The sequence below is a fragment of the Talpa occidentalis genome, unplaced genomic scaffold (genome assembly GCF_014898055.3).
Source record: "Talpa occidentalis isolate TD23 unplaced genomic scaffold, MPIMG_talOcc4v2.1 talOcc4.17, whole genome shotgun sequence".
NCBI lineage: Eukaryota > Metazoa > Chordata > Mammalia > Eulipotyphla > Talpidae > Talpa > Talpa occidentalis.
The window spans coordinates 44,407,562-44,433,092 of NW_023601754.1; the positions used below are offsets into that span (position 1 = coordinate 44,407,562).

Below are 25,531 nucleotides of genomic sequence, written 5' to 3' on the forward strand. Positions count from 1 at the left end.
CTGCTGGCCACAATCATTGGTTCAGGAATGGTATGTCATCGAGGGGAGCCAATCACAGTAGACCAAGCAGCAGGCTAAGTTGATTGATCTGCAGACAAGCCCATCACAGATCTTCCCTGGGATATCTATACTGGGGCCCAAGGCTGGTTGATATGAGCGTTGAAGCTGCTGGGTGTCATGTTATTGTGGTGTGGAGATACCGGTCGCTGAGAAAAATGCTGACTTGCAGGAGGTGAGAGAAGGTATGGAGGGAGTATCCTGGTAGGCCTCTAATTGACTTGAGGACCTCAAGTTTGATTTGTAGGTACACAGATTTCTCTTTTGCTCTCAGAGGAAGTTTGGTTTCTGTTACTTGCATTCAATAAAAACAGAATAACAGTCCCTCATCACAAACTCTGTAACCCCTGTGTGCACACACACCCCAGATACATAAGTTAATGGACACACTCTATGGCCACAGCACACACAGACCCCGACACTCCACCTCAGTGCACGTGTCTTTATTTCTGGATGATACAAAAGAAACTTAAAAAACACCCCAAACCAAACACCCTAATGCTTTCCCCAAAACAATGTGACCCCTCCTCCCATCCTGATAAATAGAGACTTCTATCTGTCTGTCCACCCTCCCACCCCCATAACACTCTCTGCTATAGACATACTCTGGGTATATATTACTCTACTCGGCAATAGACATCTCCCGAAAATAGAATCCCAGCCCTGCCACCTGACTCTACCCTTGCCCGTGTCTCTGGCACACCCCCCACCTCAGACCACCCGCCACTGCAGCACGCTGGTGTCTTTGCCCCCTGTGGTCAGGGCCATGCTGTCATCCCACAAGAAGGCCACGTTGGTCACATGGCTGCTGTGTCCACCGTATTTGTGACTGAGGGCCTGTGATGGGGAAAGAAGAAGGTGAGAGGAGGGCCTTTATCTTGTTCTCTGCTGAATCCCCTGTGCCCAGGTACCTAGTAGGTGTCTCACAAGGACCATTTAAATTAATACAGATAGGGCCTCCTCTGGTGGCGCAGCGGTTGAGCACTGGGCTGCGAAGCTGCGCGCAGCCTCAGCAGCGCCGGTTCGATCCCCAGCCACGGGCGAGGGTCCCACATGGCGCGCAGACCTCTCCTGCCGCCCGCTGCTCCCCTTAGCAGTGTATTTCGTCAGTCTGCCTGCTCTGCTCCCTGCTCTGGCTCTGGTGAATTCTCTCACCCTCCCGCGCTTCTGACTGTACCCAGTGCTTGTATGAATAAATAAATCTTAAACAAAACAAAACAAAAAAAAAAAATTTCTTTAAAAAAAAAAAAATAAATAAATTAATACAGATAAAAAAACTAAAGTTCTCTCAGAATTGCAGAATCTGCGAGGGTTAGCGCTACAGACTCTGAAATTAATCACATTTCAGGTTAAGAAATGCTTTTGGGAGAGGGCTGCCTCCATCTTGCCCCCCAGCCCCCAATGCTGCTTGTTACCGCCACCCTGCCAGTCCTCCCATGCCCCACCCCAACACGGCGGACTCACTCGGGGTTGACAGCAGGGGTAGCTAAACAGGTGGACTTTGCCAAAATCATCAGCCGAAGCCAGTAGCTTCCCATCGTGGGAGCGGGCCACGGCGTTGATGTCCGTGCCATCTGCTCCCTCAGACCAGATGCCTGTGGACAACAGGGATGTGGTGGTGCTAAGATGTCAACTGGGGACCCCCAAGAGGAGCAGGCCCCAGCTATCCTCTCACCGTGTCTAATCTGGGAAGGGAAATGACCTTTTACAAATGTGTATCTGACCCTGCTCCCCTACTGCTCCATAGCTTCTCACATGACCCCTAAGCTCTGCCCGGCCTGGTTCCACCCTGCTCCAGCAACTCTTCACCAAAGCTCCCCTTGAACTCTGTAGTACCTTAGCCTCTCTGCCTGCTTGGATTCCTCAAATACCAAGGTCTATGTCACTCCTGGGCTTTTGTAGATTCTATTATTCCCTAGAGATTGTGTCCTTCTTCACCTCCCTGGAATGTAGAACTGGATCCAGTTCAATGTCCCTTCCTCCAGGAAGCCCTCCCTGACTCTCTCCAGGCTAGGGCCAGAAGATCCTCTGGACTTTTCTGTCCCAGCGTGACTTGTCTGGAGACAGGTCTGTCTCTCCCAGTGGACTGTGAGTCCCATGATGGCATGGGCCGTCATGGTCACCACTATGTGGCAGCACTGCCCTGCCCTGGGCTGGGCACAGAGGTATTCAAGGAGTGTGTGTGTTCGCTGCGATGGGTGGCCAGGGCACTGTCAGTGAGGCTCTTGGAGCCAGATGTCACCACCCATTTCATTATCCAGAGGACCTCAGAGGCCTTCTCACCTTACCCTTTTCTTATGCAAACACAGCCCCTGTGTGTAAAGGAGTTTCCTGTCCTGGAGGTAACCAATAGGACACTGGAAACCACCAATCAGGGATGTTTCTGGAACTCTTATCCTCAGTAAGACCCCCATTTCAGAACTTACCGAACACTCCAAACCCCAGGACACAAGTAGCCGTGGCCCATTCCACATTCCTCACAGCATCAGCACTGGTGATCTGCTTACAGGCAGCAGGGTCCCCTGGGATGGAAAATGAGGAGGGGGCTTCAGAGAGGAAAGAAGGATGGACTGAATACATCCTCTCACAGACAATGGACACGGGCATGAGACAATGGGCTGAGTTCCTACACCTCTGTGTACTGTCTGAGGGAGCTGGGTCCCGGGTGGTGACACCCCCATGTCAGAGCAGGGGATCTGCTTAGAAACCTGCACCCCATCCAACGGGAAAGGGAAGAAGTGGTTAAAAGTGGGGTCCACCAGGAGGAAATCAGAAGCCAGGAGACCAACCGATGGGAACAGGCCCTGAAAACCAGGGCCAGAGCAGAGTGCCTTGAATGCCCCAACAGCTCAAAGAAGCCCCCACCTCCTTTCTCAGAATTCTAGCTAGCCCCTGCCAATCGCACATGAGAATGGTGAGGGTGGGGGTGGGGGTGAAGGAGAATTGTCTTTTGGTCTTGGAGAACTCACAGTACAGAATCTCATAATCTCCGGAGTTGGTGACAAAGCAGCTGCTGTCCTGGGCCCAGTCCAGGTGGGTGATGAAACTGGAATGGCCCTGCGGGGGAGGGAAGGGGTGGAGTTAGCCCTGGAGGACGTGGGACCAGGTCAGGCTGGGTGGAATGCAAAATACAGGGATAGGGTGAGACACAAGGGAGCTAAAATGCAGGATCCACAGGCCTCTGGAGCCTGGGGGTGAGGCCAGACTACCGTGGGCGGGGCCAGACTGTGGTGGGCGGGGCTAGACAAAAGGGGCTTGGACACAAGGGAGTTTGGAACATGTGGGCAGAGCTGGACACAGAGGGGCGGGCTTTGACTGCAGGGCTGGGCCACACAGAGGGTGCGCTTAGAACGTGGGGGCGGGGCTACACGAGGGGGCGGGCTTAGAAGGCAGGGGCGGGGCTACACGAAGGGGCGGGCTTAGAAGGCAGGGGCGGGGCTACACGAAGGGCAGCTTAGAACACAGGAGGGGGTAAATGTGTGGGCGGGGCTAAGGCTCCTTGAGGCCACCGGGGCAGAGTCAGTTGAGTGTTGAAGCTGTGCTCCCTTGAGGTAGAAAATTGGTTAATTCTGCACCCCCTGGACAGGGTGGCGGCGCGGGCTGGGGGCCACTGCCCACTCACCGAGCACTTGCCCAGGCGGCTGACCTTGCGGCCGCCCTGGTCCACCGTGTACACGTACACCAAGTTGTCGTGGGAGCCCACGGCCAGGTACGCCCCGTCTGGGGGAGGGGGAGGGGGCTATGAGGAGACACCCTGGCTCGGTCCCCTCCTCTCTCAGATTAAAACCCCCACTAGCCCAGACCCCTCAGCAGTCCCAAGCGCCTTCCCAGCTGCAGCCCTAGGCCCGCCCCCAGGCTGGCTGCATGGGTGCCACCCCTTCCCCCCGCTGTGGCTCCCGCCTCGCCTCTCCAGGGTCCCGGGCCCCGCCCCTTACCTGGAGAGAAGCTGACCACCGAGATCTGCTCATTGCCATCTGTGTGGATAGCCACCAGGTCGTGGGTGTCCGTGTCCAGCAGCAGCCATCTTTAAGGGGAAGGCACCGGGGGAGGAAGGGTGAGTTTATCTGGTAGGGAGGGGCAGCCATGGGAGGGAGGGACCCCAAAGAGATCTGGGAAGCTGACTCCAAAGATCAAGGGAGATAAAAAGCCGCACCAAATTAATATTATCTGGGTTTTGGGGCAGTGGGTAAGAGGTGTGTGGTCAAAAGACAAGCCTCTCTGGGAAGCAGAGAAGCCCCCCTCCCCCAAGTGCCCTCCTCAGCTTTACCTGCCAGTCACTGTGCCTACAGCCAGGACTGTGCCACTGGGGTGGAAGCCAGCAGAGCGGGCGGGGTCCTGAGGAGGGAGAGAAGAGGGGGGGCTGAGGGCCACCCCTATCCATCTGGCTATCCCCCTGCCTCAGAGCCAACTCTCAGCCTCCCCCTGCTGCCCTCCAGGAACTCCCTGCTCCGGACATCCTGAAAGCAGCTCCCTTTCCTTGTACACGTCAGCTCGAAGAGAAAACACTCCTGTCACTGTGGATCCTGCATCTTCTTCTCCTCCTGTTCTACATTCCCCCGGTTTTATTCACCCAAGGCAACTGCTTCAGGTAGCGAGACAGCTGGGACAAAAGGTATTCGTATTTTTTTTTTTTTCTGTGGGACCCTCACCGGTGGCCGGGGATCGAACTGGTGCTGCAGAGGCTGCGGGCAGCCTCGCAACCCAGCGCTCAACCGCTGCGTCACTAGGGGAGGCCCGGTATTCGTATTTTTAAAAGACTTTTGATATAGAGAACCTGTCTGCTTGCCAGCCAAGTACACCAGCTTTTCACCAGGCGTGTCTCGGTGCCTGCTTCCTCTCATCTTTATCTAACACCAGTGCTGGGTACTACCACTGTGTCAACTTTGAGGGCTTGGTCAGCCTGCAGGCCCCAGGGTACATGCAGTGAGGTCTGGCTTCCACCTGTGGGTCTGACTTTTCCTAACATCGCTTGCCCTAGCCTGGGTGACCTCGCCTGGCAAATGGAGAGCCAGCACATCTGCCAGGACTGTTATAACTGACTCCTTCCGGGGCCTCCCTGGTGGCGCAAGGGGTTAAGACACAACCTATAATGCTATCCGAAGCCACTGTAGCAGGAGTTCAATCTCCGGCCAGCCAGGGAGCAACCCACATGGCACAGCAGACCTCTCCTGATTCGCCCACTGCTCCCCTCAGCAGTATATTTCAGTCAGTCTGCCTGTCCTGTTCCCCACTCTGTCTCTGGTGAATCTTCTCACCCACCCCCACACCTCTGGCCTGTACCCAAGTTCTTGTATAAACAAACAAACAAACAAATAAACAAATAAATAATCTTTAAAAAAAATGAATGACTCCTTCCGATGGTGAGCTAGTGACACGGCCTGCAGCAAGGAAGGACTCATTAAAGTTAGCACATGGGGTTGTGCCTTTCTGAGCCTCTTTCCAAGTGGGGATCCAAGAGGGTCCCTACTTCAAAGAGGGTCATCCCTCCTGCCTTGTGGAGGCAGGAGCAGGAGTTAAATAGCTGATTTGGGTGAAGTACTAAGCTGGTTTTTCCAGGTATGGGCCTGGGTTATCACAATTCAGAATAACCAAAGGGAGGGGTCTCCCTGATGGCACAAGGGGTTAAGGCTTGGCACTATCAAGCTATCCGCAGCCACTGCAGCAGGAGTTCAATCCCCAGCCAGGGAAGTTACCCACATGGCATAGCAGACCTCTCTTGTCTTGCCTGCTGCCCCCCCTCAGCAGTGTATTTCAGTATTCTGCTCTCCACTCTGTCTCTGATGAATCCTCTCACCCCTGTACCTCTGGCTTGCACCCCCAGTTCTTGTATGCATTAATAAATAAATCTTAAAAAAAAAAAAAAAAAGCCCAAACCCAAGGGAGTGCATTACAAGTTACAGATTTCTGCTCCCAAACTCAGGCCTCCTGATTCAGACTCTGTGTGGCACTCAGGATACTGTGTTTTGAACATGTCCTGGGTGATTCAAATGCTCTGGAAAGCTAGAAAACTACAGGGTCTGGCGCAGAGTAGGTTTTCAATTAAGAGAGCCAGAATGAAGATCCTTCTATATGATTATGACAATTTCCAGGGCACACCAGCCCCAAGTCATAAAGTTCAGAGGCCATTAACTATTCCAGTATTGGAGAGTTCCTGGAGCAGTCTCAAAAGGTGATGTGGGGGATCTGGTATATCTCCCCACATTGCACAGGCAGGGATGATTAGAAACTACAATGTCCAGAATCCCTTGCAGCTAAGGTTCAACTGTGATTTGGAATCAGTTGCACTTTCGTGTGCTCTGGAAGGCAGGAAGCAGAAGCCCTGCTTCTGGCTCCTCTTCTGACCAGCTGGGTGATGAAGCAATGGGATTGCTGTTAATGCCACATGAGTGATCACTAGCCTTGGCCACAATGGAAGTCAAGGGCACAGGGTATTTGGTTTTGGTCAGTGCAAATGTCACCAGCACTGGGTGGCTTGAGAACAAGACAATCCAATAGAACCTTCTATGATGACGGAGATGTTCTATTTCTGCACTTTCCAATATGAAAGCCATTAGCCACATGTGGCTACCAACCCCTTGCAATGTGGCTAGTTCAACTGAGCAGCTGAATTTTTTATTTCAAAGATTTATTTTATTTATTTATGCGTACAAGAACTGTGTAGGCAGAGGTGCGGTGGGGTGATCGGATTCACCAGAGACAGAGCTGGGGATCGAACTCAGGCTGCAGTGGCTGGTGACAGCTTCATAGCACTGAGACTTTAATCCCTTGTGCAATCAGGGAGGCCCTGAGTCATTAATTATATTTGCATTTTAAAGTTAATTTCAGTTTGAGGGCCTCCCTGTTGGCTATCACTACTGTATCCTGAGTTTGATCTTCGGCCAGGGAGCTACCCACATGGCGCAGCAGACCTCTCCTGTCTCCCCGCTGTTCCCCTCAGCAGTGTGTTTCAGTCATTCCACCTGTTCTGCTCCCCACTCTGTCTCTGGTGGATCATCTCACCCTCCTTCTCTCTACACCTCTGCCCTATACCCCACTTCTTCTATGAAAGAAAAACAAACAAAAAACCAACTTTAATAAATAAAGTTAATTTATGTTTGACCAGCCACATGGATTGGACAGTGTAGCTCTACAGTCAACAGTGCAGCGGCCACAGCTTCTGGGTTTCTGGATTACCTGCCTCTTCCTGAACTCGGTTCCTGACTCCCTAGCTGACTGTGGCAGAGGCAGCAGCTCCCCTAGGGAGTCAATTCTGTGGTATTCTGGGCTTCCTTCTAGGTGAGAACCTGCTCCCCATTACTTCCAAATGAGTCCCAGTTCCCTGTAGTAAATTGCCTTCTGTTTAAAAAGGCACCCCTGGATGGGGGCCTCCCTGGTGGCATAAGGGAATAAGCACCACACTATGAAGCAATCCGCAGCCTCTGCAGCACGAGTTCAATCCCTGGCCGGCCAGGGAGCAACCCACATGGCGAAGCAGACCTCTCCTGCTTGCCCGCTGCTCCCCTCAGCAGTGTGTTTCAGTTAGTTTGTCTGTTCTGTTCCCTACTCTATCTCTGGTGAATACTCTCACCCCCCCCACATCTCTGGCCTGTACCCCAGCTCTTATATGCATAAATAATCTTTAAAAAATAAAAATAAAAAAATAAAAAAGCCAGGATGTGACAGCCCTCCTGCCCGCCAGGGACTGTGCTGATGCTTCTCTTGGCCGACTTTTTCCCTTTGCAAAGCAGCAGAGGCTGCTCTCCTCCCAAGGCTGCCCAGATGTGGCTATGGAGGTGTCTTTTTTAACAAACCTGTCCCTTTTAGGGGCAGCTCTTTCTGCCCACTGTGTCTGTGCAAGCCTCCTTTACTTCCCTCCCTTTTTATAATAAGTCTGCCCTTTTGAATAAAAAAAAAAAACAGACCATACATGTATATATTAAAAAGCCCGGATGTGGTTTCCATCTAATCGAGACAGCCAGATCAAGCCCAGCCGCGTACCTCAATGCTCCTGCTCCACAGGGGCTGGTGGGACTCTGCGCTCCACAAGTGCACCAGTTTATCCTGCCCGCACGTCACAAACTGGGCCTGGCTGGGGTGCGCAGCCAGGCCCCACAGCTCTTCCACGTGACCCTGGCGAAAAGGGGAGATGGCAGCATGGAGACCAGGAATCCTGGCCCTTTACCCCACAAGCTGATGCTAGAAATTAGAACACAGTTTCCGTGACGCATCTGAGGGAGGCTGAGCTTACGCAGCCCCCTGCTGTGGTGTGTGAGCCTGGTCCGCACCCTTCCACCAGCTCTGCTCCCCGGTTTGCACAGTGGAAGGCCCAAGAGCAGTATGGGTAGGAGCTTGACCTTGAGAGTCACAGGGGACCCATGTGGGCACTAGCCCGGCGGTTTGGCTTCAGCTCACTCCTGCAGACGACATGCCCTTGTCTGGGCAGGTGACTTCTCCTGGGGCCTAGTTTACTCTTCTGTGGAATGGGGCTAGTCAGTGTGTGTGTCTCATGGGTGGCTGTACTCACTCAAATCACGGAGGGAAGGAATACAGTGGCCAATACAGAAAAAGGGCTCGCCAGATGGGAGGGGCTGTAATTATTAACATGTACTATATACATGTATATTATTAATGCATTATTTATATTATTGTATATTATAATTATTAATATATTATTAATTATAAAGAACACTAAAATCCAGTATAACTGATAGGAGCATGATGACTGTTAGCTCATATAACCCCAACAATACACCGATGTTACACATCAGCATTACACAGATCGTGTATGTCAATATGTTAGTGATCGACTCAGTAACATGTAACAATGGTAATACTAGAGGTTTCCAAGGTCCCCTTTTGGAACATATGCAAAGTCCCTGTAGCCCTTGTTATCCTTCACCTGCTCCCTGCGGAAACTAGAACCAGAGGGGCAGCCTCTGGGATTTCTGTGAGGCCAGCAGGGGGAAAAGGCATGGAGAGGGTGAGGCAAGGGGAGGGTTTCTGGGCAGGGAGACTTTCTGGCACTTCCTGTGCACCAGGCGCTGTTCTGCAAGCTGCCTGTGAACCCATGGAATCCTCACCAAACCCCAAGAGCTCAGCCCTGGTACTCTCCTATTTCATAGAGGCACAGAGAGGTTATTCACTTGCCTCATATCACACAGCTAATGAGTGGCAGGGTGTGGCTGGATCCCAGGTGGTCACGCTCCAGCATCCACACTCCTGACCACCGTGCTACATGACCTCTCGGTGGGTGGGTTTTTTCATTGGGTGGGAGGGTAGTTTTGGTCTTCGAGGAGGGAGGAGTGGGCATTTGAACTGCAAGAAAAGAGGCAGACTCCAGGGAGTCTGCCCAGATCTTTGGAACTGGAAACTGGGGAAGGATGGCCTGTGGAGCACCTGCCAGGGCACCCACAGATGGGTGTTGCTCTGCTCAGAGGGGCAGGGGAGCACAGCAGCAGTGGGGTTGGTTGCTGGACAGTAGGGAGTTCTGGGAGGGGGATTCTGAGGTGGGGCGGGGGCGATGGAGAGGAAGCAGGAAAAGGGAGCGTCGGTGGCGCATGTCGGGTTAGAAGGAAAGGGATGGGCAGGAGAGGATGAGAAGGAGCAAGAAGAGGAGGACAGATGACGCTGAGAAGAGAACCGAGGCCAAGAGCCGCTCACCTGGACAAGCAGGGAGAAGCCCAGATGCACGGAGCCCTGGAGGATGGAGTTGCGGGTGGTCCCCACATAGAGCGTGTCTCCCCGACCCTCTGCCACGGTGCGCACAGGGCCAAAGTCTTCCGGGACCTGGGGGGGCACATGAGTGGGGGACACCCACAGGTGGGCGTGGGGCTAGGACACCGTACCAGCGAGAGGAAGGTCTAGCGGGAGGAGCCCAAGTGGGGTGCAGAGAGCGTGTCCCCCTCCTCACCTCCACCTCCTGCAGCTTGCTGTAGTCAGAACCCCAGAGGACCACGCGCCGATCGCGGCCCCCTCCGGACACCAGCGTCCCGTCCCGCAGGGCGCAGAGCCCAAACACGCCGCCGTCGTGGGCGCCCAGCACCGCCTGGGTGATGCGGTTCCCGCCTGCGGGTGGCCAGGGGCAGAGGTCAGCAAGGGAAGCAGCCCCTGTACTGACCCCGGAAAGCGCTTGGGATTTTCTCAAGTGTATATTCAACTATTCCCCCATCTTCCCTCTATCCATGCTGCCACCTACCACCCATCTCCCCGAGTATGCAGTCACCCACCCACCGCGCCACCTCAGCTAACCTGCACCCATCCGATCCGTCCTTTCACCCTCCCACCCGCCCATTCATTCGTACATCCACCCACCGGTCTTTCCACCCACCCACCCACCTACTCATCTGTCCACCGATCCACCCGTCTGTCCATGTACTCATCAACCCCCTCTCATCCTCGCATTCACTCTCTTGCACCCAACTACCCATGCACGAGACAAGCCATCCTCTCCACCCACCTATTTCCCTGTCCCCTACGGACTCACCCATCTATCCACTCATTTCTCAACCTTCCCATCCATCACCCCATCCAATCAACAACCATTTAACTTTTACTCTCGTTCTAGCTTCATGCTGAATGGTACTGGGGACACAGTGCTGACTACCTCAGATTGTACCCTTCGGGGCTCACAGTCTAATTTCAGGCACAGACCCACTACCTGTCAGTAACAACCCAAGATGGCAAAACTCAGGAAACTGGGATCCCATAGAGGACACCCAAACTAGTGGATCAGGGAGGGCTTCCTGGAGGAGGGGCTGGGTGAGCAAGGATCTGAACGTTAACTGAAAGTGGGCTGGGTCAACAGAGGTTAGAAAAGTGCCCCAGCAGCAGGAATAATGTGTACAAAGGGCAGAGAGTAGGAGAGAATGTGGAACTATTTAGGGAACAAATAGAAACCTGGTATGATTAAGAGACAAGAGAAGACAGGGTCAGATCATGCAGGGTCTTAGAGGCCTCAGTGAGGAGCATGGACTTTGTCCTGAGGGAACTGGGGAGTAATGGAAGCGTTCAACACGGGAAGGACAAAGTCAGATTTACACTTGGTTCTGAGAGCAACCTGAAAGGAGGCGGTGCTGGAGGGAGGTGTGGAGGGGGACAAGACTGAGGGCTGTGGGAGCAGGCAGGAGGCTGGGTCAAGGACTCAGACCATTTCACCACACCCAGGCTCCATGAGCTGGACCCCATGGTAAGACTGGAGCTAAGGAAGTGAAAAAGATCCAGACTCTGCCTGCAGAGAGCTTAGTCCGCTAGGAAAGACACTGTCACTTATCCTCAGTCGTCTCATCTCAAAAAAAGTTCAAAACAACCCAATGATATTAACCCACTTTACAGATGGAGCAGCTGAGTCTCAGAAGCATGACTCTTCCAAGGCCAGAGAACACACAGCTCTGTTGACACCTGTCCCAAGTCCGTTCAACTTCCAAATCTGTGCCCCTCCCACTACACCTGCTCAAACTGTCATCTCAGCCAACGCATTCGTGTGCTACAAAGAACTAACTAAACTATGATGTGGACCTGTGACTCGGTGAGGAAACTCATTCACTCACCCATGTATTCATCACTCGTAGGTCTACGGCCTGGGAAAAGATCTATTTATTGAAGTCATCCATTTGGGGGACAACCATTTATTGAATTGTTATTTCCCTAATTGCCCACTCATTAAGGGAGAGACCATATTCACCTACTTGTTCTTCTGTTCATGACTAAGACAACCCCTTCATCAGTTCTTCACTGCTCTGAGGATAACCACCTCTCTCTCTCTATCCATCCATCCATCCATCCATCCATCCATCCATCCATCCATCCATCCATCCATCCACTGTGCTAACACATTCATTTATAGTTCCAATTTGATCCCTACCATGGGAATAGCAGAGATCAAGGGTGGGGAATAACATTTCATGGAGCTGTGAATACTGAAGCTGAGCTTTGAGGGGGTGTTGGAATCGGACAAGTAAGGAATTCGCCTACTGGGCACACATCCCACGTAACGTCAGAGGAAGGGAGCAGAGCCAAAGGGGGTAAAGGAGGACAGAGTTGGGACCCCAACAGGTGGGGTGACACTGACCTTTGCCCCAGACATAGAGATTCCCCCCAGAGTCCCCAGTGACCACATCGCCACCCTCCAAGAAGGTCACACACAGCACGTACTTCGGTTTCTCGTGTTTCTGCAGTGAGGGAGAAGGGGAAAGTGTCAGAGTCCTGAAGCAGGGTATCTACCAAGAGCTCATCAACCATGATCTGGGGGTCCCCGCCATGTCTGGGGGTGAGCCCTGCGTAGAGCACCTACACCGCCAATCCTAATACATAGAGAGTTTGTGACCACACTGTCCCCCTCCCCACCCCTGGACACAATTCCTGCCTCCTCTTCCCTCTCTGACTTCCACCCCTACTCTGTCTCTGATTCCCCCTGCTGTCACCCCCTTGGGTTCTCTTCTCCACCCCTGCCCCTGTCTGTCATGCCCTGCCCAACCCACCCTTACTCAGAATCTCCAACTCATCTGTCTATGCTTGAACTTCTTGGGGGCTCCCTTCAGGGCCTCAAAAAAGCAGGGGGGCCCTATCAGGGTTGCTCCTGCATCTTCTACCACAGGTCCTCCACTTCCTGCTGCTTTTGGTCTCGGTGCCCATCTTTCTCAGTCAGGACGCCTGTGAGCTGTTTACCCATAATACCAACAACGCCATTTATTGAGCATTTACTATCTGCTAGGAGCTGCTACACTCTTCATCCCACTGAATATTCACAACTTCAGAGAGTTAAAGGGGATCATTCCCTCTGGATAAGAAAATTAAACCCCACAGGCAACATCCCAGCATCCATCACCTGTAGCCTTTTGGACCACCCTCGGGGGGACTTGTTCGCCTTGGTGCTCCTGCCCTCCTGACACTCACCTCAAAGAGGCCCTGCCTCTTGCTCAAGCTGCCCCCATCCAGGTTCCAAAAGTAGACATGGGATTTCCCACAGGTGATGATCATGGTGGGGTCTGTGGGGTGGAAGGTGGCCACCAGCACCGCCTCATTGGAGCACTTTGGGGAGTGGAGGAGATTCTGAATTGAGGACCTCAAAACCACCAGGGTCACCACCCAATCCCAAGTAGGACTGCCTGATACAGTGGTAGGGGGTGTGCGCTGCACAACTATCTGTATGCTTGACTATATACTTTACATCTAGTAGCTTTACATAGAAAACACATATTGCACATTACTCGCACACTGTCACGCACACTACATATATGTTATCTTTCCGATACAGGAAAACTTAAGTACAGGGCCAGTCAGTGAGACATTAATGGCTTCTTCATTAATATATATATACAGCAGACACTTGGACAGTCCCAAACCGACACCATGCACTGAGCTCAGCACTTGACATCCATAAGCTTATTTAACCTCATAACACCCTGAAGGATAAGTCTCATTAGTATCCCCCTATTATAGATGAAGAAATGATACTCAGAGAAGGGAAGTCATTTGCCTAAAGCCACACAGCTAGAAAGAATCCAGAATCAGCGCCTCCCTGGTGGTGCAAGGGGTTAAGATGCAACCTATGAAGCTGTCCACAGCCTCTGCAGCACAAGTTCGATCCCCGGCCAGGGAGCTATCCGCATAGCACAGCAGACCTCTCCTGTCTCCCCGCTGGCCCCCTCAGCAGTGTATTTCAGTGGATCTGTCTGTTCTGTTCCCCACTCTGCCTCTGGTGACTCCTCTTACCCTGCTGCCCCTGCCACCCCACACCTCTGGTCTGTACCCAGCTCTTATATGCATAAATAAATTAAAAAAAAATGTATTTTTTAAAAAAAATTCCAGAATCAGCTCACCTAGCTCTGATTCCAGAGCCCAGCCTTTCAACTCTTCTTCCCCAAACAGAGGGCCCACATTCAAAGCCTAGGCCTCTTGCCCCCAACCCAGAATGGCCTATGATCTGAGAAAGTATTTTTACAACCCACTAGGCCCAGGTTGCTCATCTGTAAGACAGCGGACTTCCCAGAGACACATGTCCAAGTCTGTCTTGGACACTGTAGGACTATAGAGTCTGTAGCCACCTCGTGCCAACCTTTCAAGTTGGTCCTGGTCCACCCACCCCATATTCCAACATCAAAACCAAGGCCCCAAACGGAAGATGCTACCATTATCCCCATTTTACACACGAACCAACCGAGGTTCCGAGAGAGTGAACCACTTTTCCAAAATCACAGTCACCAAATTGCAAATCCAGGACTTGCAGGTGGGTCTACCTGATTTTTAACGCCTAACACTGACATCCAGCAGGTCCCATAGGGCACCCCAAGGAGAGGGAATGAGATTCATCACCCCACCTTGCTATCCACCATCTTGGTCTCCTTGGCCCAGTCCCACACGGAGAGTATATGCTCGTTGGATTCATCCACTGCACAGAGCAGGTTGCCTCCATTCTAGGAGGAAAAAAGAAGAGGTAGAGGAGTGAGGTCAGGATCACTCCCAGACACACACACACACACACACACACACACACACACACCCCCAGTGGAAACACTTTCGACTAAGGTCTGTTTTAAGACTTTCAAAGGCTCCGGCCCACATCATATAAAACACATTAAAATATACTCATCATCTATGAACCATAGGCATAATTTTGAAACGTTCTTTATAATTTGCCTTTTGAAATGATCGGTCCCTAAGAAGCTCAGTTACAAGTTTTCTGCCGCTACCCAGCCAGGAATTCTTGCCAAGACCATCTGATCTGCACTTTCAAATGGAATGACTTTTATATACACGAAATTAAACAACTAATAAGGTTGACATGTTTTTTATACCTTTAGTTAAACAAAAGTTAAGTTTGATTTTGCAAGTTTTTTTTTATTTCCCCTCCCCACATACTTTGGCCAGAAGATCTCTCCTTCCCCCCAAAAGTTATGAAATGCCTCCTGAAGTTCTCAGGAAACCTACAAGCTCTCCTCCAATGCTTTTTCAGCTATCTGTGGGAGGATTGGTTGTTTTTTCATTCCCCAATCTGCTGTAGAACAACACTGGGGTAAAATACGATAAAAATGTAAACCAGGATTAGAAAAAGAAAAAAAGCACATCAATCACACACTTGGCTGTTGGGAGAATGTCAAATTGCTCTACAAATTCCTAAAGGCTTACTCTGGATTTCTATACTTATCTCGCCAGACCTGCCAACACCCATCTGGGATGGCACAAGGCGCAGCATGGGCCTCCAGCCCGGCTTAACGAATCCTTAAGGGGTAAGGGTCTTTATGGATAAAGAATGAAAGGCGGTGGGAAAAATAATCCACCAAGCATAAAGTGATCCAGAACAAGGAAACAATGAGGAGCTTGTCTGGGGGTAGATGGGGACAGGAGGCCCCCTCCTGAGGGCTAACAAAGCAGGTCTGTAAAGCCACAAGCCCAGGATCGCAGGCCCCAACGCGAGGAATTCGGCAGGGGTGGAGGGCGTGGTCTCCCGCGTGATGTCACCACGAGGGCGTGGCCTCCACCCAAGGGGGCGGGTGGGAAGATGCTCCTGATTTAGGTGGTGAGGGGGAGCGGGCAGGTGAGGGCTGGCAGAGGACTTACAGATTTGGAAAAGCCCACACAGCACACGGCTCTGTCAAACACTCCCAGGCCCAGCACGTGTAAGGTGGAGAGGGAAACTGAGTCCCAGACGCGCACGTGGGGTGGCAGCGGCTGCGGGGAGGGGTAAAAAGAGAGGGCTGTCACTCGGGGGGCCAAAGGGCCCGCGCCTTCACTGCCAATCTGGCCTCCCAGTCCTGCCCCTCCCCCACTCGGTTACCTTTCCTTCCTTAGTGGTGCCCGCCACCTGCCCGGTGGCGATGGTGACCATGTCAGGGTGCACAGCCAGGCTGGGTAGAGAGAAGACAGACAGGGCTCAGTGGGAGGAGGGGGCTCCCTGCCCCCCAGGCCCACATTTACAGCAGGTCCCAGCCAGGAAGCTTGGTTAGCCATCCCAGCAGTTGACTGAGTGAGTCAGTAAATATGAGTCCTTCGGTCGCAACAAGGGGGTACCCCCATTCAGAAGCAAGACTCGGGCCCGGGGCCTCAAACACAAATGCCCACAGGGCTCAGACCTGTACCATACATGGTGGGCAGGAAAGAGCAGCGGTTTATGGGAGCTGCCACCACCTGGTTCCCCAACTAAATGGATGGTCTGGGGCGTTGTCAGCTCAGTTGTTCAAAAGCAGTGAAAAACCAAGCAAAGGACTTCACCATGTAAAACATAATCAATCCACTCTGTGTTCCTGAATCCAGCCTGCAGGTCAGCGATGGTCTGGCCCTGCCCCATCACCCCCTAAGAAGGGGATCTGAGCATTGGGGGGCGGGGGCCCTCCCAGGCCTTACCATTTGATGTCATCGTTGTGTCCCAGGTAGTGCCGCTGCCTCTGCTCCTCCACGCTGTACAGCACGGCCACAGAGGCCACGAAGTACACGATCTCCCCCGTGGGCAGCAAGTAAAGGTTGGCCCGGCAGTCTCGGCCACGGTAGCCGTAGCTGGAGATGCCCAGGCCGGTTAAGGAGCCTGTACAGCACTGCACCAGAGGACGGGCCGCCAAGCCCAGCGGCTGTCTTCTCCTGTCCCACTCCTGCCCCTGTGGTGGCTGGGTATGTCCACCAGGATATCGACCCATGGCACCGGTGAATGTGACCCCCTCTGGACAGGAGTCTGCAGATGGCGAAGGCCATGTCAAAGCCACACAAACCCTAGGGGTTGCCAGCGGCCAAAAGCTGGGAGGAAAGAGAGGGAACAAATTCTCTCCCAGAACCTCTGCAGGGAGGGGAGGCCTCTGGGGCATGGCTTCTCAGATGGAGGCGTGGCCCAGCCTGCACCTTGATTTTGGATTTCCAGTGGCCAGAAAGGGGTGAGAAAATGTTCCTTCGCAGTCAGCATGTCGGTGGTATTTTGTCACATCAGCCACAGGAAACGAATCTCCTGTCCACTCCCTTCCCCCCAGGAATCTATTAACACCTAAGTTAAAATCCATTAACACCTAAGTCAGCTCTTGGCTGGGCTCAGAACTCACAACTCTGGCAGGGCTCCTACAGCAGGGGGAGCAAAACCCAAAGTCCTTACAAAGCCCAGGCAGGAGGCCTGGCCTGATCTGGGCCCTGGCGCCTCACTTACCTAGTACCTGCTCAGCTCCCATTACTTTAGGGTCCTCACCTTTGCACTGGCCCTTCCCTCCACTTGAATACTCCGCCCATCATCGCCCCCTGCAGGCTTCTGCTCAACTCAGCTCCTGAGACAGGCCTTCCCTGCCTACGCCATCTAAAACTGCAAAGGGGGCCTCCTGGTGGCACAAGGGGTCAGGTCTCAGTACCTATGAAGCTACGCAGCCACTGTAGCAGTTCGATCCCTGGCCAGGGAGCTGAGCCACATGGCTCAGCAGACCTCTCCTGTCTCCCCGTTGCTCCCCTCAGCAGTGGATTTCAGTAGATCCGCCTGTTCTGCTCCCCACTCTGTCTCTGGTGAATCCTCTCACCCCAGGCACCTCTGGCCTGCACCCTGGCTCTTGTATGCATAAATAAATAAATTTAAAAAAAAAAAAAACTGCAAAAGCATGACCCTCACTGCCACTGGCCCTTCCACTCTGCAGCCCACTCGTAACTACCTGCCCGCTAGCTATTGGCAAATCTTCATCTGTTTTGTTTCCTGCTGGATTCCTGCTTGTGACCAGGTCACAAGCAGACTCGTGAGTTCAATATGACCCCCCAACCCCCCTTCAGATGAGGAAGTGAGAACTTTCTGTGTCGGAAGTGCTCCAGGGAGAAAGACCAAACTCCTCCCACTGGCCTGCATGACCCCTTTCTGGTCTTAAGAGGGCTCCTGCCCTCCCTTACTCTGACCTTGAAGTTCTTCCAAATGCCAACACCATTACTGCCACTCTAGGCCTTGGCACTAATCTTCTCCTTTGCCTAGTTCACTTCACCTGCCACCTTTCTCAACTACCAGTCACCTCCAAGCAGCCCTCAGACTCACGCTGTCCACCAGACTCATCCCACTTAATAATTATCTGGTCTATCTGGTCTAATTGTTAAGCGGCCCTAAAGAGACTGAGTTCCAGAGCAGCTGAGGGCTGTTCTGCTTGCTTCCATTAACTCTTCCTCTGGGAAGCCTTCCCTGACCCCTCCAAGTTCCCTCATGCCAGCCTTGCCCACTGAGTTGTCACTGTTGAGGTCTTTCCACACTGCACTGTGAGCCCAGGGTACAGGCAGACACTGTCACGGTGACCTCCTGGGTCCCTGGCCTTTGTCCACAGCACAATGGACTGGACAGCAGTATGTGGACCTGACTTGTGGTTACAGTGCCGCCCGAAGCATTCTAGAGCGGGGGACTCTGGGGCCCAGTGACGCTGGCAGTCCTGGCTGCGCCTCCTCTGATCCTGCCTGACATCACTGCCTGGCATTCCTCGATTCCCGAGAGTGTTCCCTGTTGCCTCAAGGAGGTTCTCACCCCGAAGAAGGCCAAGCCATTTCACTGACATCCCTGCCTCTGCCAGAGCTGAAACCAAGGCAAAGAGCAGAAGACAGGGACACAGAGGGCTTTTTGGAAAAAGCTGGGGATCCAGTGTCAGGATTCATGCCTCAGATCTCTGACTCCCTGAGACCGGCCTGAGCCCCTTTTCTTGTCCTGCATTTCCTATCTGGAAAGTGAAATTCCCAACCTGCAGGCCTTGGAGGCCACTAGCTGTAAAAGTACTTTCTTAGTTACACAAAGGCAAGGATCTTATCATCCACTGTATTTGTGCATGACGGAACTTAGAACCATGCCGAGCATGTAGTAACTGCGCAATAAAAATTATGATTTTATCAGTCCTTGTTTATAGGGTAAGGATTATGAGCTCAGTACCTTGCTCCACTGTTTCCTGATTCTATGACTCTGAGATCAAAAAACCCATTTTTCAGAGGCGAAAACAGAAGCCCAGAGCAGCAAGGTGACTTGTCCAGGGTCACACAGCTAGTCAGGTTGAGCTGCGGTTTCAACCAAAGATATGGTGCTTAATCATGATCAACTTGTTTCTCAACTACACAGAGCTCACTCTGGTCTGAGCCTGCTTGTCATCTGGAACACTCTTCTGAGTGCTTCCATGCTGGCTCCTTCCTATTTATTGTTCAGTTCTCCACTCAAATGTGACCCCATCAGAGAAGTCCCCCCATCAGAGAAGTCCAATTACTCCCCTCCCAGGAGCTCAGGTTACTGTATTCCCAGCACTGAGGACTTCACAGCAAGATCTTGTTTATGTAACACTGGCTTCTGTGTTATCTTCCACCTCCTCCTTTTAGAAAGCCAGAGTCCACATGTGGAAGAGACTCTTGACATATGGAAGGCACTGAGCAAACATTTGCTGTTCTAATGCTTCATGAAAGGTCCTTCCAGCGAAAATGCTTTCCTCTGCACCCAGCAGACTCCAGGGTGCTGTACACCCTTTGGGCCACATAAGCCCAGCCAGTCCCACCTTCTGTACAAAGCCCCTCCCTCCTGCTGACTTCCCCAGGGGAGAACTATTGTCCCTTCCCGACTGGGGGCCAGGGAATGCGGGTGGGGTAAAGAGGGATTAGAGCAAAAGGATACACCCAATCCAGCTTGAGGCGGCAGGAAGGCAGCTCAGAGCGCGTGTCCAGGCTGTAGGTGGGCGCCAGCTCATCTGGGATTAGCATGGGCACAGGGCGGCCCCTCAGGAACATTTTCACGGAGCCCTCCTCTGCTGGGACACCCCCAGAGATCAAGTGTTAACACCACTACGCCTCTCTATTTCCTCTCCCCTTTAGGTTTCTTTTTTTTTTTTTAATAGGTGGGGAAACTGAGGCAGGAGAGGCAAAGGCCAACAGCCAGGTTTCCTGGCCTCCAGCTCCACCCTCTCACCCCAGCAAGTCCCCCAACCAAGTCCCACCCAACTCTCGCCGCTTACCCATGCTGAAGATAACTTCTTTGGTTTTGCTGTCAAGATAGGACCAAAAAAAAAAAAAAAAAAAAAAGCGCCCTAATTAGCAGACAAGTCGGAAAAGGGGAGACTCTACTCCCCCACCCCACCGCTCCCCGGAGGTCTCAGATGAACATTGCGGGCCGCGTAAGAGCGGAGCGCTGCCTCTCTGCAGGCCGTGTGCTTTGCTCGGTTGATCTTGCAGAGCCTAAGACACAGGCCCAGAGAGGCAGTGATCGCCAAAGATCACACAGCACGAAGTTGCAGGAAAGCCATCCTGGAAGAGGGGAGTCGCCAGGGACCCCTCCCTCCTAATCAGCACGGCTCTCCCGCCGTTCCCCACCCCGGTCCCACGGAGTCCCAGACTTCAAGCAGCAAGAGGAGAATGCTTAAGGAAGGGGTGTGTCTCCACGTTTCCTCCGCCCGCGGAATGGGGTGCTGCTCGCGGGGCTGGGGCCCTGGCGAGCGGGAGACCTGGGGCCCAAGTCTAGGGCGCGCAGAGGGGAGGGGGTCTGCGAGAGGGTCTGCGAGAGGGTCTCACCCAGCTCCAAAGCTACTCATGGCGGCGGCCGGCGGAGCTTCGGGGCCGGGGTGGAGCCCGGACCGGCTCCGCCGCTTCCGGCCCTGGGAGGCGCCCGCGCCGCCGCGCCCCGCCCCGCCCTCGGCGGCCGACCCGGGAGCCGGAGGGTCGCACGGGGTGTCTGGTCCCGGGTCGTGGGTGCTGACACCAGGCGCGCACAGGGGGTGGGCGAGAGTGTGGTTGGAAACCCGGGCTCAGGGGCGTGTCTGCCAAGTTCAAATCCCGGCTTGGCCACTTCCTAGCAGTGGGAACGAGCTGCCCAACTTCTGTCTCGTTTCCTCATTTGCAAAATGGGGGAGAAGAGATTCTACCCGGCGGGGCGGGGGTTCGCGAGGAATTGATTGGCTCATTCGCCGCGAGCGCCCGGACGAGCGCGGGGCGCGCGGACGCGCTAGTGCCCGCTGCTCCGCGCGAAGTCGCAGGAGTCGGGGCGAAGCGCGCGGGGCACGCGCCCTGGCCACGCCCACCGCCGCGGGCCTGCCACTCAGGGCTTCCGTCCGCGCGGAGGCCCCGCCTCCGGGCGCTGGCCCCGCCCCGGGGCTGGCCCCGCCCAGCATTCTGCTCACACCCACCTCTCCAGAGCCGGCCCGGAGCTGACTCACGCTCCAGACAGCTGACCGCCTCCCCGCTTCCCCGGGGCCCTTCTTCCCGCCGCGGGTCCCTCCCGGCAGTTGACCACGACCACTTTCACGTGACCCAGTCCCCGGCGGCCGGGCCTGCAGGTTGACTCCGCCTCTTGAGATTTAACCCCGCCCACCATAGCCACGCCCACCTCCCGTCAATCACTGTCGGGCACCTCCACGCGGCCTCTGGCTTGGACAAGCCCCCGCCTGGCCCCAGCCGACCCTGCCCGGGCTAACCCTGTCCACGCGCTCAAATTCCACTCGTGCGCTTCCCTGCGGCTCCTGGCCTGGGCGCGCTCCTGAGAGTCCAGGGAGACCTCTGTGGCCGCGCCCACAAACCTTGACTTCTACTCCGGTCCCCCCAGACCGCAGCACCTAGAGGCCCGACCACACCCCTCCAGAGGCCGGCTCCGCCTCTCCGGGGCGTCACCGCCTCGTGTGGTCTCACGAGGGCCCCTCCAAGTCTCCGCTCGAGATGGTCACCTCGTGGCCTGGGCGGGGGATCCCCCGGGATTTCCCATCCTCGCCCATGCCTGCCTGGGGTCCTGGCCCCGTCCTCTGTGCCACGCCCTCGCCTTGGTCACTCACCCTTCCTTTTTGGCGCTACAGTTGCTGCTGGAGGATGTGGTGCGGCTGCGGGGGTCCTCGCGGCGCACCGAGGCGAGGCGCTCAGGCGACAGGTAGCGGCGGGCACTGCCAAGAGGAGGGCAGACTGAGGGGGCGCCTGCGGGGCGCGGGCGAACACCTCGGGGCTTCTTCCGCGGCCGTTCGGGCACGGGCGTCCCCTCCTCTCCGCGTGGAAAACACCCCCGACGCCCACACGGCCTTGGCGGAGGATGGGGCCCGCCTCCCGCGTCTCACCTGCGCCCGGCCGTCGGCTCCTTCTTGGGGGACGATGGGGACGTGGCATAGCCGCCCACGCGCCGCGGGGGGCCCGCGCCATTGAGGGGCGTCCTGGTGGGAAGGCCTTTCAGGAGCTGGCACACTGCAGGGGCAGGGTCAGAGGACAGCACGGGGTGAACGTGAGATCGGGCCCCGGCCGCTCCCCACCTCAGCCCGCCCTCAGCCGGGGGCGAATACCCGAGGCCGTGGTGCCCAGACGCGGAGGCGCCCGGCCCTTGGGGGTGCCCCGCGCGCGCAGCGCCGCGCCCTGCTCCTCGCACGCCCGCAGGCGACGCAGCGCGTCAGCCAGCGCCGCCTTCAGCACCGCCAGCTCGTCCTCCTGCAGCTGCAGCCGCTGCTCCAGCGCCGACACGCGGTCGTCCACCTCCATGCCGCTGGTGCCCGACAAGTTGTCATCTGCAAGTCAGGGGAGCCCGGCTCAGGGGGCCCCCGGGAGCTCCAGCCCCGAGGGGTCCCTCTCGGCGCCCCGCGTCTGAATGGGGCCGGAAGCGCCCCCTTCTTCGCGGGCAACTGGGGCCCCGACGCCTGGCGATGGGCCGAAGGCGAGGGCTCCCGGAGGAAGGAAATCCCCACGTCGCTCAGGCCTGGCCCCCACACTCTCTGCCGCGGCGCCCTGGAGGTGGGACCGTAGGGAAGTCCCTTCCCCTCTCACCATCGACGTTCTACACATCGAGACCTCTGGACTTGGGTGCTAAGAGCCGATGACTAAGACGCTACATATGACTGACACCAGCCTTTCAGGGAGGACACCAGCGTCGCGTGGCAACAGCGTTCCGCAATTGATTGGTCGTCTCTGACCAAAACCAATGCATATACATATATATATTTTTTTTTTTTTGCGGTCACTGATGCTCACTCTCTGTTTTTAAGACTTTCTAAGAGGTCTAGATTGGTCCCTATCCTGGCCATTCCTCACCGGCGGGTTCGACCCCAGAACCAGCTGCAAGGACAGAGCTGCCGCGACCCCTGGCGGCCGACTTAGGGATTGCAGGCAGCGAATCGCAGCCCCCGGAGACCCAAGGAAGGAGATGCCCGAGAGCACCTGACACCCAAACTCTCTTCCCTGGGCAGTTTCTCTCCTCCGTTCCCCTTATTTGTTCCGCTCCTGTATCCCACACTGCAGATTCTGTTCTCCCTCTCCTCTCCAGTCCATGAGTGCAGCCCAAATAACTCCTCCTTTGCCACCCCCCCCAGCCCATTTTCCCAAAGTGGGAGGGGCGAGGGACCTAGGTGGCTCCCCTCCCTCCTCCCCTCCCCGCGCGCTCACAACCTGGCTAGACTCATTGCTGGCAACTACCCAGGAAGTCCTCGCTCCCAGCCCGCTGGAAGGGAAGATGGTAGCTTTAACAGGGACGGGGCGTGGAGGTCGCACCTGTCATCCCGCGTCCGTAGGCCGCCCCGCCCGTCCGCCCGCGCGCCCGGCTCCGCAGTGCAGCTGTCCGTCCCTCCCCCCCCCCCCCCCCCCCTCCCCGCTCTCGAGGTCCAATCGCCTGCGGGGCCTCGCCCGCCCTGCCCCCCACCCAGCGCCTCCCAGGTCCTGCAGAAGAAGGTGGGGGCCTCCCGAGGTCGCAGAAAGAGATATCAGGACTTGGAACTCAAGAGAAGGGGATCTCAGGATTCTGCTTGCATCACATTTTGCAGAGGAGAAAACTAAGACTAAGGTCGGAGTTTGTGGGGAATGCGTAAAGACACGCCAGAGGTAACACCACAGGGAGGTGGGCAGGAGGGACAAGTCACCAAGTTACTTACCATTAATACCACCCTCCAAAGTGCCATGTTACAGCGAGCTCGTATGTGCCATGTGCTTACATGTTCACGCAAAACACTCAGCACGTTTCCGGGTTCATGGTACAAGCTCAGTAAATCCAGGACGTAATTGACTATTATTAAGGAGCCCAATGCCCCCTGCCACTTGGGTAGTTATGGTACTGTACCCATTTTAGGAGGGGAAGGGGAGGAGGGGGCTGAGATCCTGAGAGATGACGTGACCCGGCCATGGACACACAGCAGAACAGGTACCCCACCAGGCTCAGGCACCCTGTCGCCCTGCCTTAGTGGTCCAGGATCAAACTCGGTGGTGCCTGATATTGGGGTGTATGCTCAGGGAAGTGACCCCCCTCAAACTGGAAGACAGTCCCTTTCATGACCCCCCCAAATGGAGCAGCTTTCACCTTGACCAGCCCCCACTCAGAGAGGCCAGTCTGAGCCATGACAGGCCCACCCCATCCCCCATGCACCCTCCCAACCATTCCCCTCCCTCAGATTTTTTGCCCAGAGTCAGCCTCCACTTCCCCCTTCTCCTCCAGTCTCCCCTCCCCTCTGCCTCCAGCTCCCCTATCTGGGCCTAACATGCACAGAGGCCCTTCTGGTATCATACCCATTTGTCTGAGGAGAAGGGATGGGTCCTAATGGATAGGAGGGATGGGGTCTAAGGATTTGAGGGGTATAGTGGAAGCCAAGGCCTCTGGTCACCCTACCCACTCCCTCACCAGGGGCTAAGCCAACACCATCACATCCCCCCCCCAATCTGTCAGTTCCTCTACCAGGGAGAAGGGGGTGGGTCCCAGAGGCTTAAGATGGGCTAGGGAAGGGAGAGTTCCAGGCCCAGCTGGCTCCCAGGACTTCCCCCCCCTTCCAGCCCCAATCTCCTCCAGAAGGTTCCCAGCCACCTTAGAAAGAGAGGCGGGTCCCAGCGGGTGGGGCACAGGGATCAGGGATAGGGGCAGAGGGGACCTTGATCTGGAGGTCAGGGTCCTGCTGGGCAGGGATGGGGGGTCAGGATCTTCAGAAAGGGATGAGGATGGGGACTTGGAAGGAGGAGGCTGGGGCAGCAGGAGCCGGGTCCCGCCCTGGTCGGGGCCAGGAGAGCAACTGAGGAGGGGTCTCACCGTTGCAGTACTGAAGCAGCGAAGATGTGTCGTAGAGGCCGCAGAAGGCCGGGCCGCGTTCCGCCATCGCCCCGCCACAGCCACCGCCGGCCCCCCCAGCCCCAGCCCGGGCCCGGTCCCCCCCCCAGGCCCTGCCTCCCGTTGCCATAGCAACGCCCTTCGTTCCAGCATCCCCGGCTCAGCCCGCCCAGCATCAGGCGGCCGGCGCCGGGCCTGGCACCGGGGTCATCCTCCAGGATGTCCAGAAAGGGGGTCGGGACACCCCCTGCCAGGCTCCCCAACACAATCCTTGGGCTGGGATTGGTTGTGCCGCGATCCCCCTCGGTACCGCCTGGGCCCGCCCACAATCTGCGCGTTTTCTCTCTAGCCCCCCTCCTCGCCGACTCAGGACCAATGAGAGCCTGTCGCGCAGGCCCCAGCACCAATAGGAAGGCAGAGGTATTGGGAGGGGCAGGGCCTTCCCTGCTTTTCAGCCTAGAGCGTAGCCTCGGGCTCTGAGAAGATGGGGCAGAGAAGACACTCCCATATTCCCCAAACCTTCTCCCTCATTTTTCACTAGATTTCAAAAAAATCCTCGCAAGACCT

General features: G+C 55.3%; 1 protein-coding gene across 1 annotated transcript; it reads right to left on the bottom strand.

The window, feature by feature from the left end:
* Positions 1–487: 487 nt before the first annotated feature.
* On the bottom strand, positions 488–25,117 carry EML2 (EMAP like 2). Its single transcript, XM_054697248.1, is given in 23 exon segments — positions 488–894; positions 1,522–1,652; positions 2,484–2,579; positions 3,027–3,114; positions 3,680–3,777; positions 3,993–4,081; positions 4,325–4,392; positions 8,035–8,166; positions 9,697–9,822; positions 9,947–10,101; positions 12,104–12,203; positions 12,928–13,062; positions 14,352–14,447; positions 15,592–15,702; positions 15,809–15,878; positions 16,375–16,524; positions 19,604–19,733; positions 19,941–19,969; positions 21,744–21,848; positions 22,017–22,140; positions 22,236–22,454; positions 24,947–25,069; positions 25,072–25,117. Coding segments are annotated over 23 exon segments (2,547 nt in total). The 3' UTR covers positions 488–768.
* Positions 25,118–25,531: the final 414 nt, after the last annotated feature.